Raw genomic sequence first — 15156 nt, 5'->3', positions numbered from 1 at the left:
AGGACAGGCTAAGGCCATGCAAGAGCATGAAACAGCACAGACAGATATGTAAGGAGGGGGCAGAGTGCTGTGTCAGACACAGGAGAAGACTGCATGCCACATGGATAGACATTGGACTAACTGTGAGCTACAATCAGTCTCTGAGTCCTCCACCCTCAGGAGACCTGAGGCAGAGGCGCAGATGCTGTTTTGTGATCCTGACCTCCTGGGTGAAGGATAGGAAAGGACAAGAAAACATAGTAAGTCTTTTCTTTGTCGCTGAAAGAAAAAGAAATCTGGGTTCTACTCCCAGGTTGGATTCCAGCTTCAGATAACTTCCTCTCCCTTGCAGACTGCCCTTCCCTGTTTGAGAGACAAGCATGGACTATACGTGGCCCCCAGGCTCTGGAAATCATGATCAGTGAAATCACCCTTCAAACAGGAGGACCAGGGATCCCTGGGTGGCTCAGCGGTTTAGCGCCTGCGTTCGGCCCAAGGTGTGATCCTGGAGGCTCAGGACTCGAGTCCCACACTGGGCTCCCAGCATGGAGACTGCTTCTCCTGCCTGTCTCTCTCTCTCTCTCTCTCTGTCTCTCATGAATAAATAAATAAAATCTTAAAAACAAAAACAAAAAAAGCCCAGGAAGACCACTATAGGGCTGGCAACATTTTAAATTGTTAAATGACATTTAAAAAAAAAAAAGACGAGGGATCCCTGGGTGGCGCAGCGGTTTGGCGCCTGCCTTTGGCCCAGGGCGCGATCCTGGAGACCCAGGATCGAATCCCACATCGGGCTCCCGGTGCATGGAGCCTGCTTCTCCCTCTGCCTGTGTCTCTGCCTCTCTCTCTCTCTCACTGTGTGCCTATCATAAATAAATAAAAAAAAATTAAAAAAAAAAAAAAAAAAAAAGACGGGATCCCTGGGTGGTGCAGTGGTTTAGCGCCTGCCTTTGGCCCAGGGCGCGATCCTGGAGACCCGGGATCGAGTCCCACGTCAGGCTCCTGGTGCATGGAGCCTGCTTCTCCTTCTGCCTATGTCTCTGCCTCTCTCTCTTGTGTGACTATCATAAATAAATAAAAATTAAAAAAAAAAGTAAAAAAAAAAGACTAATTCTTTATTATTTGAAGAAATCTAACTTCGTAAAAAAAATCACAATGTTTTATTTTTTTTTCCCAAATCACATGATACAGGTGAAAACCTCTGTCTCAAATGGTTATGTTTTATGGGTCAGGTGTTTGGAACCTGACAAACAAGGAGACATCAAAGGGTCATAGAACTAATCCTTCCCATACTGGCCAGCAGGTGGAGCCAGAGAATGTCAAATCTTGAAGTTTGGGCCTGAGGGTGGGGAGGTAGGAGGGGCTCAGCCTTTCAGCTTTCTCTACCCAGAGTGAGCAGAATTGAAACACTTAGAAACCATAACTCTAGCCAGGCCCTTGGGCTCCAGTGGTTAAAAATCATGTGCCATGGGACACTTGGGTGGCTCAGTGGCTGAGCAGCCGCCTTCGGTTCAGTGATCCTGAGGTCCTTGGATGAGTCCCACATAGGGCTCCCTGCAGGGAGCCTGCTTCTCCCTTTGCCTATGTCTCTGCCTCTCAATCTGCATCTGTCATGAATAAATAAATACTAAAACAAAAACAAAAACAAAAACCAACCACACACACCAAAAGAAACATGTGCCACAAGGCCAAACTTGAGTGGTGACACCCAGTCTAGACAGTCCCTAAGGGCCTGACACAGAACTGCCGTATCTCAAACTTCCAGCACTGCCTCCCCCAAAGATCCCCCCAGACACCGGGTGGAGCCAGAAGGGGGAAACGGCCTTACACTCCAGCATGAGGCCCGAGCACAGACGCCAGCCCAGGTATAGGCCAGGCGTGGAGGGTAGTCACCAGAGGAAGCGGAGGGCTCCAGAGGGGGACAGGAGCACCCTACCTGGCTGTGGGCAGGAGAGGTGGCCTCAGGGTCCAGCTGCCAGCAGCAAACAAAGGAGAGAAAGAGAGAGAGAGAGAGAGAGAGAGAGAGGGAGGTGAAGACAAGCAGACCATTGGCATGTCCCCTTCAGCAAGCACTCTGGGCCAAGTGGGTGGGCACTCTGGCTGCCTGAAGTGCAGGGTGGAGGTTAGCAGGACGTAGTGCCAGGATGGGAAGCCGGCCTGGGCAGGTGGACCGTGCCCAATCGAGGAGAGGCAAGAGTAGGAAGGAGAGGCCCAGCTTGGCAAAGAGACACTTGTCTCTGCTAAGTCATGCACTGTGGCCTGGGCAGGAGTATGCTACTCTGCCCCCGGCCACAGTCTCTGCTGGATGGGATATCCAGTGCACTTTGAATTAGGCTCCTCTTCTGTGTGCTTGCCAGGGCAGGCTACCACAGCACACCCAGGGCCTGGGCCCCTTGGGTGGCTCTGGTCTTAAATCTAGGCACTGGTCAGCCTCAGTCCCCTGCAGCTAGCAGATCCCAGAACAGGGCTGTCCCTGGCCTCCAAATACACATAAAGGCACAGGGCCCAGGACCAACCATCCTTCAGAGCCATCATCCCTGTGCAGAACAAGACCACCAGCAGCTCCAAGGCCAAGACCCTTTCCTCACCCCTTACCCCCACCACACTCCTGTACCACTGACAGACAAGCATGCTGCCCCATGGCAAGTGGAGGTACCACTCTACCAGGTCCAGCTGCCACCTGCCCACAAACTGAGGGGCTGTGGGCAGACCTGTGGCCAGACCTGACCTGTCTGATGATTTGAAGACCTTTCTGAGGAGAAAGTGGAGTTGGCCTTGGACCTTGCCTCTAAGGAATAAGCAAGGAGTTAACAAGCCCCAGCTGGGTCAAGAAAGCCAATACGTCAAAAAAGGGGAGAGTTAACTCCTTGCCTCACCACCCATCAGGACCTGGCACCAAGACCCGTCCTCCAGGGCAAGAGAAAGGGGCTAGATCCTCAGCCAAGAGGGGTCCCCTCCCACAGGCAGAGGGCTCTGGGTCCCCTAGAAGAACAGCCCTCACTGCTCAAGCCCTCGGCAGAGCCCTCAGGCCACCACGGAGCCATCCTTCCATAGTCAGGTGCTGCTCCCACTGCCCCCCTGACACCCACAATCTGGCCAATAGCCTCGGGAAAGAGGAGCACCAGAGCCTGGGGAACCATACACGAGAGGTGGCATTACAGAAGCTGTGAAGATCCTCTCGAGCCGCTGCTGGGCCTCCTCTGCAGGGGTCAGCCGGACCTCAGGAATGGCTCCTGCCTAGAGGTTAAACCACTATTAGTCCTGGTCTTGGGCAGGAGGGGTGAGGTAGGGCACAGCATGCCAAGCTTCTAGCCTAGGAAGCTGCTGGGACCTCATGGACAAGTGGAGTAGGCTCAGGGAGGCAAGCCAGGCATGAACTTTAGTTTTTAAACTATGATGAGAAAAAAAGAACAAGTGCCTGGAAAGTCTGGGGTTCTTCCTTCTCATAGTCCTAACCACTTCGGCACCAGGGTGGCCCTATTCCCCCCACGCCCCCTGGCCCCTGCCCCAGGTGACAGGTGGGTGAACCTCAGGTTAGGGCACATCTCAGCCCCCCATTCCATCCTACTGAGAGGGACAGGCAGCCAGAGGGAGGGCAGCTAGGTCTGGGAACAGGCACATGACACTCTTTGGCTACTTAGAGGGTTCTACTCAGGGGCTGACAGTTCCCCTCACAGCCTGCCCATCAGGCCAAAATGCCCCTGCCAACTCCTGTGTGCCAGGAGGCGATTTCCCTGATTCAGAGAGCAGGCCAGCAGGGCCAGGAAGGCTGCAGCCATTATTTTCTCTAAGTTCTGTAAAACTCAAGAAGAATGGAGTAGGTAATAAGGCAGGTTCTGGGACCCTAGGAATCCCAGGAGGTAGCAGGCAGGGAGGGCCTGTAGGCTGTGCCCTACCCCCACCCCTTCCACCCTGCCCTTCCAGCCAGAAGAGCATGCAACAGCCTGGGAGAAGCAGTGGTGAAATTTGACTCCTCCCCTCCCATACTTTATGAGGTCTCAGAAGGCTCCACAAAATGGGGAAGTTTGAAGAGCACTGACCCTGACCAAAGGATCAGCCATATAGGCACCACCTTCCAACGTTCTCCCCTCTACCTCTCAGCCTCCTGTCCCACCTAGACGGTACTTTGTGAACAGATGGGGCCCCAGATCCAAAGGGGGCCCACTATGCCCATTTGCCAGCCAGGCATAGGGCTCCTCAAATCCTGCTGCCAGAGGGAACTGCTGGCCAGGCTTGAAGAAGATAGTGATGGCAATGATGGCATTAAAACCACTGTTATTAGCATCACTATCCATGCTACCATTCGTGGAGCACCCACTATGTCAGGGACTGGGCTCAGAATGTTCGTTATCTGTACCATTCCTCATCTTCACAGCAACCCTTCAAAGCTCGGATTATCCCTCATTTGTAATTCCAAAATCCAAAAGTTCCCCAAAACAAAAGATGTTTTTCTTAAGTATTTTATTGGCAAAACTTGTTTGTAGACTATCCCCTTGCTCCACCTATAGTGTGAGTGGTCATAGATTTTGCTGTGAAAGTATTTATGTTTGGTTACAGGTTGCTGCTCATTATGTATGACATTCTAAAATACAAAAATTAATTACTACCTTCCCAAACACTTCTGGTCCCAAGGGCTTCAGAGAAAGGATTGGAGACCTGTCCCATCCCCACTTGGCAGATGAAGGCTCAGTGATGGGACCTTGCTGAGATCCCACACAGGGTGAGCAGCTGGGGAGGTAAACAAAGGTCACTGGACCCCAGAAATTCTTTTTCTATCCTAGCACTGATCTGCTAAGACTCTGAACCTCTACTTGGGATCTGGAGTCTCCAACCAACACCATGCAGCCTGGGAACAGGCCCCATTCCCACGCAAGAGTGTCGAGTAACAGCAGCATGCTGGTTAGCGGTGCCCATCCCAGAGCAGAGGCCACCATGGGCTCTGGCACTCAGTTGAGGAAAGTCATGCAGCCCTGCCATTGGCACTTGGGCGGGCCCAGCTTCTCGGACATGCGGCCGTGTTGACGGAGCAGGGGGAAGCTGGCTGCGAGGGTGCCTGGCCCTCAGACAAGGGTGGTCAGGGGCGGGGGTGGGGGTTAGTGACACACTCGGGTACCTCCTGCTGCACGTCAGAGGCTGGTGACTTGGGCTGCTGTAATCCAGTGAGGGTTGACTTCAGGCCAGCAGAACCTGGGGCTGCCAGCTCTTCCGGTGGGGCCGGGGAACACTGCTTCTCTGGGGTTTCAGGCTTGGCTGGGGAGCCTGGCTTCCCTGAGGGGCCTGGCTCCTGGCTGGAGGGCTTCTCTCCCTTCCCAGGAGACTGCCTGCCACGGGCCTTGTGGTCCTTGCTCCTGCCCCGAGACATCAGGCTCCGCAGTCCCACAGAGAGCTCATCTTTGGCTGCCTCCTTCTTTGATTCAGGCTTAGGTGGGGCAGGGGGAGGCGGAGGAGGTGGTGGCTTGGGTCCAGGCACTGCCTTTTCTCCCCTCTTGCCTCTAGCTGGGTGCTCAGGGGATCTGACCCCTCTGCTTGAAGGCTCCTTGGCACTCCCAGGCTCCTCGCCAGGCAGCACCTTGCTCACCACCTTCCTAACTGCATTTGCCACTCTCTTCCGGGACAGGCCTTGGGCCTCCTCACTTGGGCTTTCTGCTGAGGCAGCCTCTGGGCCATTCATGGCGAGTGTGGGTGCAGGGCTCTTGGCTCTCTGGGAGGTCTCTGAGGGTACAGGGCTGGTGGGAGGCTGAGGACTCCTAGATGGGCCACTGCTGTCCTTTGAGCTGCCCTCTGGCTGCAGTCACACAAACACAGGTAGACATTAGCATCAGCCCTTGCATCCCTGCCCCACCCTGTGCAGAGGAAGTGAGAGGTGTGACCTCACACCTAGCCCTGGAACAGATCTCCTATATTCATCCATAGCTCAAAGAGGAAGAGGTCCATCTTCCAGATAGGATGATTGCAACTAAAAGTTTGGCTTCTCTCTCCCACACAGTACAAGCAGGTACTGCTGTCACCCTCTCTCTATCCCCAGCCTTAACCACAGAGCTGTGAGGTACCAGCACAGAGTGCCTGGAGGCCCATGAGGTGGCCCAGACTTACTGGTCTATGTCAGGGCAGCAACCATGCCCTATCCAGGTGAGCCTATTCCCTCGGAGCCCAAATACAGCAGCTATGGAGCATGGAGAGGCCAAGCAACCAATTCCTGCCATTGATCCTAGGCCTAATTCTGGTGTGTCCTGCCTTTGTGGCCCTGGTCTATCATTGTGCTTTCGGGGCAGCCAGACCCAAAACCTATCCATCCCAGTAAAAATAGTGGTCAGGGAACAACTTTCTGGCCCCAAGATGTGCCAACGTTTGTCTCTCCTGCTCCTCTGGTTTGTGGCCACTCTCTCCCTATCACCTGCACTCCTAGGGGCTACAGAGACCCGGTGCTGGCCTAGGAAGCTTCAACCTCAACCTGCTTTCTGTCAGCCTCTTTGCAGTTTTCCTTCGGCAAACCTCTCAAGTGTATGTGTACAGAGTAATAGAATGGAAAGGAGGCAGCTGGGGCCCACAGAGGGTTAAGCACTAAGGTGACCACAGATCCACTCTGCCCTAGAGCTGGGGCCCTGGCTCAGCCAGCCTCCCAGCCTCTGGGTGCCTAGCTGGAGGATGCTGGCACACTTTGCCTGACATACCCACCCTTCCCCCAACACTAGTGGGAACTGTCTGTGGTCCCAAGGGACAGTCACTTGGGAAAGCCAGGCTGGCTAATAGCAGGGCAGAATTTCCTGCAAAGCCAGCCACATTGCCCAGATAAGCAAGGTCAACCTCGGGACTCCTTGCTGGTCAGGCAATGCCCTGCCACTAATAGACCATGCTTGAGTTCCTGATCCCCAAAACAACAGCATTAGTTCCAGGGTACACCTGGGCACCAGGACCTGGAAGTCTGGCTTCCATCTCTGCTTGGACGCAGGAAAACACTCAGAGTGGACAGACTTCTCGCTGCCACACGGAGAGATTGCCCCACATCCTGAGCAGAGCTGAGGCAAGTCACCTCAGCTGTTGGGGTGGGGAGAGGAGGACCTAAAGGTGCCTCTTCCTCTACCTCTTGGACCAAGAGTGCTCCATGGCATGCCAGGGCACTGTGGAGCTGGCTAGTGCCTCCTCCCCATCCCCCTTCGGGCTTTCCTCCCATCCCCCCTGGCTGAAGATGGTGGCGATGAGGACAGTAACCATTGACACTCACACAATGTTTACTGTGTGCCAGGAAGTCTTCCAAGCACTTCACCTGTGATTTTTCACAAACTATCTGGATACTCTGAGGACCCTCCCTCCACAGATATCTCAAACACACATCTTTGAAATCACAAGCTAGCCTTGCGGGATTAACTACAGATCAGGTGGGAGCCACAATGTCTGGATGATCAAACCTCCATCTAAGGAAGTAGGGGAGTGGGGACAGGCACCATCTGGGATAGCGAAGCACGGATCTGCTTCAAGACCCAGCTCTGTCCCAGGGCCCCTGGCACTCCCACCCCCTGCACTAATAGCAGTCCTCTACTAAACTACACATCTTCAGACCTGCTATTCTGGAACTGTCTCCCCTATCTTGCCTCAAAAGAGTCCAGCCTTACTCAGTGTCCCTATCTCAAGGCAGAATGACCTGGGGGAGAGGCTGGGGTCATCGGGCAGCTGGAGCCTGCCTCTGGGTCACCCACACCAAGCAGCTGACAGGGTCTTGGGAAGACAGAACAGCTGCAGTGAAATCCATCCCTGTGTTGGTCTTGTGCCACCCAGAGGGGAATGAGGAGTCCCAACAGCTGAGCTCTCTTTTGGTGCTCCCCAACCTAAGCGTTTGCCCACCTAGGCCTCTCTAGCACCCAAGAGTTCAGGAAGCAAGAACTAAAGGTAAGAACTAAAGAGAGGGGTTGGAGGAGGTCTCCAAAGCACCTTGGTTTTCCCATCTCCTCCATGCACCCCAAGTTGGCATCATACATGCTGCACTTTCTACCTCATTAATGGCATTCCCTCTGGCCACCCCAGACAGGAAGGGGCACCCCACCATGCCTGCTGCTCCATGGAACTGCCTTATGAACTAGACTAGGGCTGGCAGGCACACCCACCCAGGCACACGCACATGTGCACACATACACACGCACACAGGGCTCAGAGAAGCACTTACAGCCCCTTCCTCCTTGCCAGGAGGGCCAGGCTTCAGCAGAGTTTTGTCTTCCTCTTTAACCTGAGGGAGTAGACAAGGAAGTCAAACTGCAGGTCAGGGCAGAAACTCTGCATCAAAGGCACAGGAGGAAAACATCCAATGGGCCCTTCCCTCCCCAGAAGGCAGAGTTCCTGTGTGTTCAGGAATACCAGCGGTGAAGGACATGGGCAACTTATCCTGTGCCAGAGTCAAAACCATCCAGTGAATGAGTAGTCTCCACAGAGCGGGGAAACCAAGTACCCTTGCCGCCAGTCCCCATCACGTGTCCCACTGGGGCTGTTTAAGAGTATGCCATCATGGCCTTGGTTACAGGGTGGACAGAAAGATCCAGATAACTCAACTCCTGCTGAACTCCACGAGTCATTCCCAGCTCAGAGAAGAAGCATCTGAACAAGAGCCGCCTGACCCAATGAGTGTGGAGGAAGGCTTGACCATGCTGTGGGGACCCTGCCTGCTACGCCAACGGAGGCTGAACAGGCGACCGCTAGCAGGCTGGCTCCAACTTACTTCTAGGCCCCTGTGACATCCCCCAGCCCAGAGCCTGAATGCTTTCTCAGCCAGACAGCTGAGCAACGTCTGGAGGCAGGAAACAGGGCAGAGGTAGGAGAGGCCAGATGTTTTGCCAACCTCAGACCCACCAAACGGCTAACCATGCAGCTGAGGGAGGAAACCCTAAGGTTATAGGGGCACAGTGTAGAGGAAGGAAAGATGCCTGAGCTCTGGCTGCTCTGGCCAGGGGGTTGCACTCAGCCTATGAGCTAGCTGGCCTATGAGAGGGGAGTTGCAGAGTCGGGAAAACAGCAGCCACCAGACTGTATCTGGAAAAAGAACAGACCATGTGGATGATGCTCTGAAGGTTCCTTCAGTTCTGAGACTGGCTCAGAACAGACCCAAAGGGGCCACGCCTGAATCCAAATGAGTCCTCTGCCCACCCCTCACTGGCATCTCTCCCTCCAAAAGCTCAGACAGTCTTAGTGGATTTTTCTCCTCTTTGCCCTGTCACTTAGGACTATGGGAAAAAAGGCAGGTCTGTGAGCACCCCTACTCAGCTTCAGCATGCCCTTTTCCCCCCCAGACACAGTGGAGTAGTTGCACGGGAAGGTTTTCTTGATTCCTAATGGAAAAGATCCTTAGAAATTCGTACAGGATCATGTTAATTATCCACCTCAGGGTGGGGGTGGGGACTCTCTATTTGTACCCAGAGTCCTTGGCTACTTTTGATCTCTAATTAGCAGCACCTAGGGCACTGACCAGCATGATGGCCGCTGAAGTTTTAAAGTTGCGTCTTGTCTAGAGAGCTATTTTCAATGGGCCGAAGCTTCAAAGTTAGTTCACACTGTTACAGACAGAGGGAAATGGCAATTATTCATCAGAGTGGGCTCTACTACTTTAGAAACTGGGATTGGAGCGATTAAAAGGAAAGGAGGGGCTGGTAGAGAGGGAACGAGGACAAGTGGCAGAGTCTGGGTCTGTGCCTACTGCCCCCCACCAATGTCCAATAGTTGCACCCTCCCCACACGCCCAAGGATCACACCATGCATTAGCACCTGAGCACACAGGTCAGGGGAACATCAAGTGTTCACAAACCACACAGACTTGCTCATTACTGCACGCAGTGCTGTTAGCTCAGGCTCAGGGATGGCCCAGATTCCAAGTCCACTCCGTGTCCTTCACCAGCTCCAATTCTGTGCTCCCTCCAGGGATGCGAGCTTGGGACCCCAAGTGTCCTGCCCAAGTGGTGAAGCACTGGGGATAACACTGACTGCCCCCCAAAATGCCTGGGACACTAGGCCCAGCTCTGAGCTCAGCTCTGGATTTAGCCTGAGGCTGACTCACTGCCACTCCTGCCCCCCCCCTCCCCCAGCCAAAGGCTCTGTCTGTCATAGGTCATTGCCCAGCTGGGGACTATGCACAGCACAAAGGCACGCCCAGGTCTGCAGTCTGAATCACCCTCTGGAACCCAGGCAGCCAGCTAGCTGGCCTGGCTCCTGACTCTTGGCTCTTCTCCTTCTACCCACCACCGTCCCCAGACACGGGGAGACCCAGTTCCAGAGACCTCAGAGCCAAAGCCATTCCCAGCGGCAACTGCCACAGCAGCCCAGGTTCCCAGGGGTGAGTCAGAGCAGCAGGGGGAAGGGAAGGGTGTGGAGGAGTTAACTTGGAGGGGCACCAGGGGGACAAAAGGCAGCTCAGCTTACCAGAGGTGGAGCTCAGAGGAGGAGCATGACTCAGCGCAGAAGCCCATCGAGGAAGAAGAGTGAGTTCACCAGCCCCCCTGGTCATCCTCCCTGGCCCCCAGATCCACACACATGCGCCGTCTTTAGCTCCCAGAACCCCCTGGCCCACAAGCCAGACTCCTGCCTGCACAGACCATGCCAAGCACATCAGAAAAGCACAAGGATTTTGAGACCCAACTTTCCTTTTGCTCCCAGAAGGCAAACCTTGATGAAAAGGCCATGGCGCCGAAGGTAGCCTGCACTCTGGGTCAGAGAAGACACGGGGGTGGGCAGGGTCGCTCAGGGAATCGGAGTCTTCCTAAAGGTCACGACCTGCTGGGACAAACACTGTGGGCGACAGGTGACAGGAGGGAGGAACTGGGGAGGGAGGCAGATAGCAAAGCTCAAAAGGTCAGAGAAGGAGTAAGGAATAAAACATAGGAGGAAAGAGATGGCCAGGTGGGTTATAGAACATAGAACGTCCTGCCCTTGGAAGCTGTGTGTCCTTGAATAAGCCACCTCACTTTTCTGGGCCTCCCTGTAGAATTAGGGGATGGATTAGTCTAGAAAATGGCTAAAGTCCTTTCCAGGTCTGCACTCTAGGGGTTTGGGTAGGAAGAGGCACTCTAGCCCTCAGCTGGGTGAACCAAAGTTATGGGCCTGTGAAGGCATTAACAAAGCTTCTCCAGGACTGTGGTGACATTGCCTTCTGCTTGCCACATGCCACTACTGGCCAGGGGCAGGAGGGTGGGAAAATAGTAAAGCCACTCCAGCTACGGGGGAGAAATTAGAACGGGTCCTCTTGAGAAGCAACAGGCCGAATCTGCCTCAACCCAGGGAAAGGTTTTGTGCAAAGAATCTGTTAATTCAGTGGAGTTTCAAAACTGGCCCATCCTTCTTACTGCTTATCATGAATGACCAGTGAAAAATTAGAAATTGGGCAGCCCAGGTGGCTCAGTGGTTTAGCACTGCCTTCAGTCCAGGGCGTGATCCTGGAGACCCCAGATCGAGTCCCATGTCGGGCTCCCTGCATGGGGCCTGCTTCTCCCTCTGCCTGTGTCTCTGCCTCTCTCCCTCTCTCTCTCTCTCTCTGTGTGTGTGTGTTTCTCATGAATAAATAAATAAAATCTTTTAAAAAAAAGAAAAATTAGAAAATTATTTTGTCTATTTTATTATTTGGGTCATATGCCAGATATAAATAATTTCAGTCATTTGGTCTTGGATCTCCTGCTCAAGTTCCCTGGGAGCAGGGAGAGGTCCATTCATCTGAGGCCGTGAGGACACTTGGCCATTTGCACTTGGGCCTGTTCCTCTGCACCAGCTCCTCCTTAGGAATATCACTCTGAACACAAATGTGGGGTTCTCTCCAGAGGACATTATCTCTGTGGCTTTTGTGAGGAATTGCCTGGCTATTTCTGTTCTTGTCCTTATCACTGGCTTTTAAAGATTTTAAAGATTTGCTTAGGATGCAAAATAACCTAGCTTTAGCCGATGCAGAACAGGTAAGGAACTCAGCCCCAAAGATGGTAGTGACATCTTCACCACAGCCATTGCCAGAGCTGGGAATGACTTGCTTTGTGGAGCAAGGATACCAAGGCCTGTCTTCGCTGACCTGCTCTCTCTAGGGATTTCAGCCATTTCTGACAACATCATTAATTACTGTATATGGAACACCGGTAAAAGTATTTAACACTTTTTTATTTATTTATTTTTAAAGATTTTTATTTATTTACTCATGAGAGATACACAGAGAGAGGCAGAGACATAAGCAGAGGGAGAAACAGGTTCCCTGTGGGGAGCCTGATGTGGGACTCAAACCCAGGACCCTGGAGTCACAACCTGAGCCAAAAGCAGATGCTCAACCACTGAGCCACTAAAGCGTCCCTAACACATTTTTTTTTAAAGATTTTATTTATTTATTCATAGACACACAGAGAGAGGCAGAGACACAGGCAGAGGAAGAGAAGCAGGCTCCATGCAGGGAGCCCGATGCGGGACTCGATCCTAGGTCTCCAGAATCACACCTCAGGCTGTATGTAGGCAGCGCCAAACCGCTGCGCCACCAGGGCTGCCCCCTAACACATATTTTTAAATCTGTCTTACAACAGCCTCAGGACACAGGAATTACTTTTATTCTCATCTTACTGATGAAGAAAAAGACTTGGAATGAGATTAGGTCACAAAGCTATTAAGTGGTGGACCTGGATTTGAACCCAGGTTGCTCTGACTGCAAAGCTCCCTTACAGGCCCATCTTTTTTGCTAGTCACGTGTGGTCAGAGGGGCTAGGTCATCCTTAGTAGCCAACTCTGGCTAACATACTGTGTCACTGTCAATGTTTAGGAGGTCTGGAGAGGTCTGGATCAAGATGAAGCATGGATTGACAGTGAGGTATTTGTTCACTAGTGTTTACTAGTGACCCCACCACAATCCTGTCCCTCTGAAGCTCCAACTACTCTCTGACCACCCTCCCTGGCACTTTTGGCCTCATCTCCCCCCCCTTTTTTTTTTTTTTAAGATTTATTTATTTATTTTAGAGAGTGAGAGAGAGAGAGCATAAGGGGGAGGGGCAGAGGGAGAGAGACTCCATGCTGAGCCCTGGCATGGGGCTCAAACTCATGACCCTGAGATCAGGACCTGAGCCAAAACCAAGAGTCAGGACGCTTAATCGACTGTGCCATCCAGGTACCTCTCTGCCCTCCTCTTTGTGGGGGAAGGGAAGAGAAACCAATGTTCATTGAACCCTTACTATGAGCCAGTCACAGAGGCAGGCACTTTACACTGCTTCCTTATTTCATCCTCACAAAACCCACTTTCTAGAGGGTATGGATCTCACTGAGGGCCCCAGAGCTACTAAGTGGCAGTACTAGGATTCACGAGCAAGCAGGATGTGAGCCGTTTGTGCATCCACAGCATTCTCTGGACTGTGGTTTCCTCATGCACAGGATGCTATGTCACCCATCATACTGTGGGCCTTAATAAATAAACATTTACCGCATGACAGCACTGAAATGGGGGTTCTTTGGCAAACTCTTATTCCCATCTGGTCTCTTCCCTCAACTGTAAACTACAGAAAATAACACTTGCCAATCCTGATTCCCAGGGATGAGGGGGAAAAAAAGGAGGTAATACTCGCTCTAAACTTAGCAACGATAAATAGATGGAACACTCAATGCTGTAGAGTGGAAAAGGAGGGTGGGACACTCTGAGATTGCTGAGTAGCTCTTAGGGAAGCAACAGTAGCCATAAAATGCATCATCTTCTGGCCCTAGCCCTTCCATCTTCAGAAACCTATGAGCAATGGGCTGATTTAAAGAAAGGAAGAGAAAAAAAAAAAAAAAAAAAAAAGCCCACAAATCCATGCAGAGACTTTTAATGATGCACTCTATGCCCCAAACTGGAAACAACCCAAATGCCTAGCATTAGGGAAGTAGCTCAGCAGTTTAGTGCCGCCTTCGGCCCAGGGCAGGATCCTGGAGACCTGGGATCGAGTCCCATGTTGGGCTCCCTGCATGGAGCCTGCTTCTCCCTCTGCCTATGTCTCTACCTCTCTGTCTCTCTGTTTCTCATGAATAAATAAATAAAATCTTTAAAGAAAAAAAAAAAAGGGAAATAGGTAAACTATGATACTTCGGTACATACAATGTACCATTATGTTGCCATTTAAACTAACAAATATGCAGGCAAAACTCCACCTAAAATAATACCCATCAAAGAAACCAAAACCTAAATGGTATGCAAACAGTGATCATCATAATCTTGTAAATTGTGTAAACTAGACACAATAGCGACATTTGGTATTTATTTTGTTATGTATTTGTTACTTACTGTTTATTTCTATTGTAAAGATAGCTAAATAGTCAATAAAAAAGAAAAAGCAGAGGAGATAATAGCTGCAAGCATTTGTTCTCAACAAGGAGAAATCCAAGAAATGTGCTGAGGGACCTTTTGATGCCCAGCCTGGGAAGGCTTCCAACACTCAGGGGACAGACCAGGCTGGGTTTTACCCACTGCATGGACCAGCAAGGACCAGCCACCCTTAACTTACCATCTTCTGTGCCCCTGCAAGAAGGAATGGGGGGCACGAATGCCCCCAGGGCAAGCTTTCTACTCACTAGGCTCCCCAAAGGCACGGAATACGCAAACTGGGAAAAATGCCTCAAGGCTCAGGAATCCAAGCAGATATCCACACACAGGGAGCCCCAAGGGCAGGGGGAAAAAAGAGATCTTGCTGTCTGAATTAGGGAACTCACACCTGTTCCCTCTGCCAACACTCATGCACATTCAGAGGAGAAAGAGGCATGGCATAGTCCTCTCTCTCCTTTCCTGTTCTAAGGAGCAGAGAGTAGCTCCCAGGAGACCCTTTCCCTGCCAGCCCCCCTCCCCAACCCCAGCACCTACTTGTCTAAGGAGGAGGGTGGGAAGAAGGAACTAGCAGTAATAACAGCTAACCCTTACTGAGCATGTCCTAATTGCCAGGCACCGTGCTGAATCCTCTGCACGCATGAGCTCATTTAATCCCCACAACATTTCTCTGAAGGAGATATTAGCATGATTCCCACTTTACAAATGAGCAAAAGGAAGCTCAGAAATGACCTGGCCGAGCCCTCAGCACAGCAAATCGCAAATTAGAACTCACACCCAGGTCTGTCCTCCAGCAAGAACCTTCCAGGCTCACTTTAAGGGATGGAAGCAAGCCCTGCCTCCACCTCCCCTGGTTCACCTCCACAGTTGAACTTGTATGATGTCATCCACCAGAATAACAG

At 52.0% G+C, this 15156-nt stretch overlaps 1 protein-coding gene across 28 annotated transcripts in view; it reads right to left on the bottom strand.

The window, feature by feature from the left end:
- The window catches only part of MYO18A (myosin XVIIIA), a 98374-nt gene that overhangs the window by 47644 nt on the left and 35574 nt on the right, over window positions 1–15156 (bottom strand). For 2 of the 28 annotated variants that reach the window (XM_072779232.1, XM_072779257.1), the window contains exons 3-6: window positions 8138–8197; window positions 5093–5764; window positions 3139–3216; window positions 1808–1951 (exon numbers count right to left, since the gene is read on the bottom strand). The exons of 8 other annotated variants lie outside the window; for them this stretch is intronic. In XM_072779232.1, the coding sequence (XP_072635333.1) occupies window positions 1808–1951; window positions 3139–3216; window positions 5093–5764; window positions 8138–8197 (954 nt within the window). The remainder of the gene's footprint in view (window positions 1–1807; window positions 1952–3138; window positions 3217–5092; window positions 5765–8137; window positions 8198–15156) is intronic. 18 more of the 28 variants (XM_072779235.1, XM_072779236.1, XM_072779233.1 and 15 more) reach the window with 15 other exon arrangements.

This window comes from Canis lupus, chromosome 16, assembly GCF_048164855.1.
Source record: "Canis lupus baileyi chromosome 16, mCanLup2.hap1, whole genome shotgun sequence".
Taxonomy (NCBI): domain Eukaryota; kingdom Metazoa; phylum Chordata; class Mammalia; order Carnivora; family Canidae; genus Canis; species Canis lupus.
This window is presented reverse-complemented; position numbering and strand designations above follow the sequence as displayed.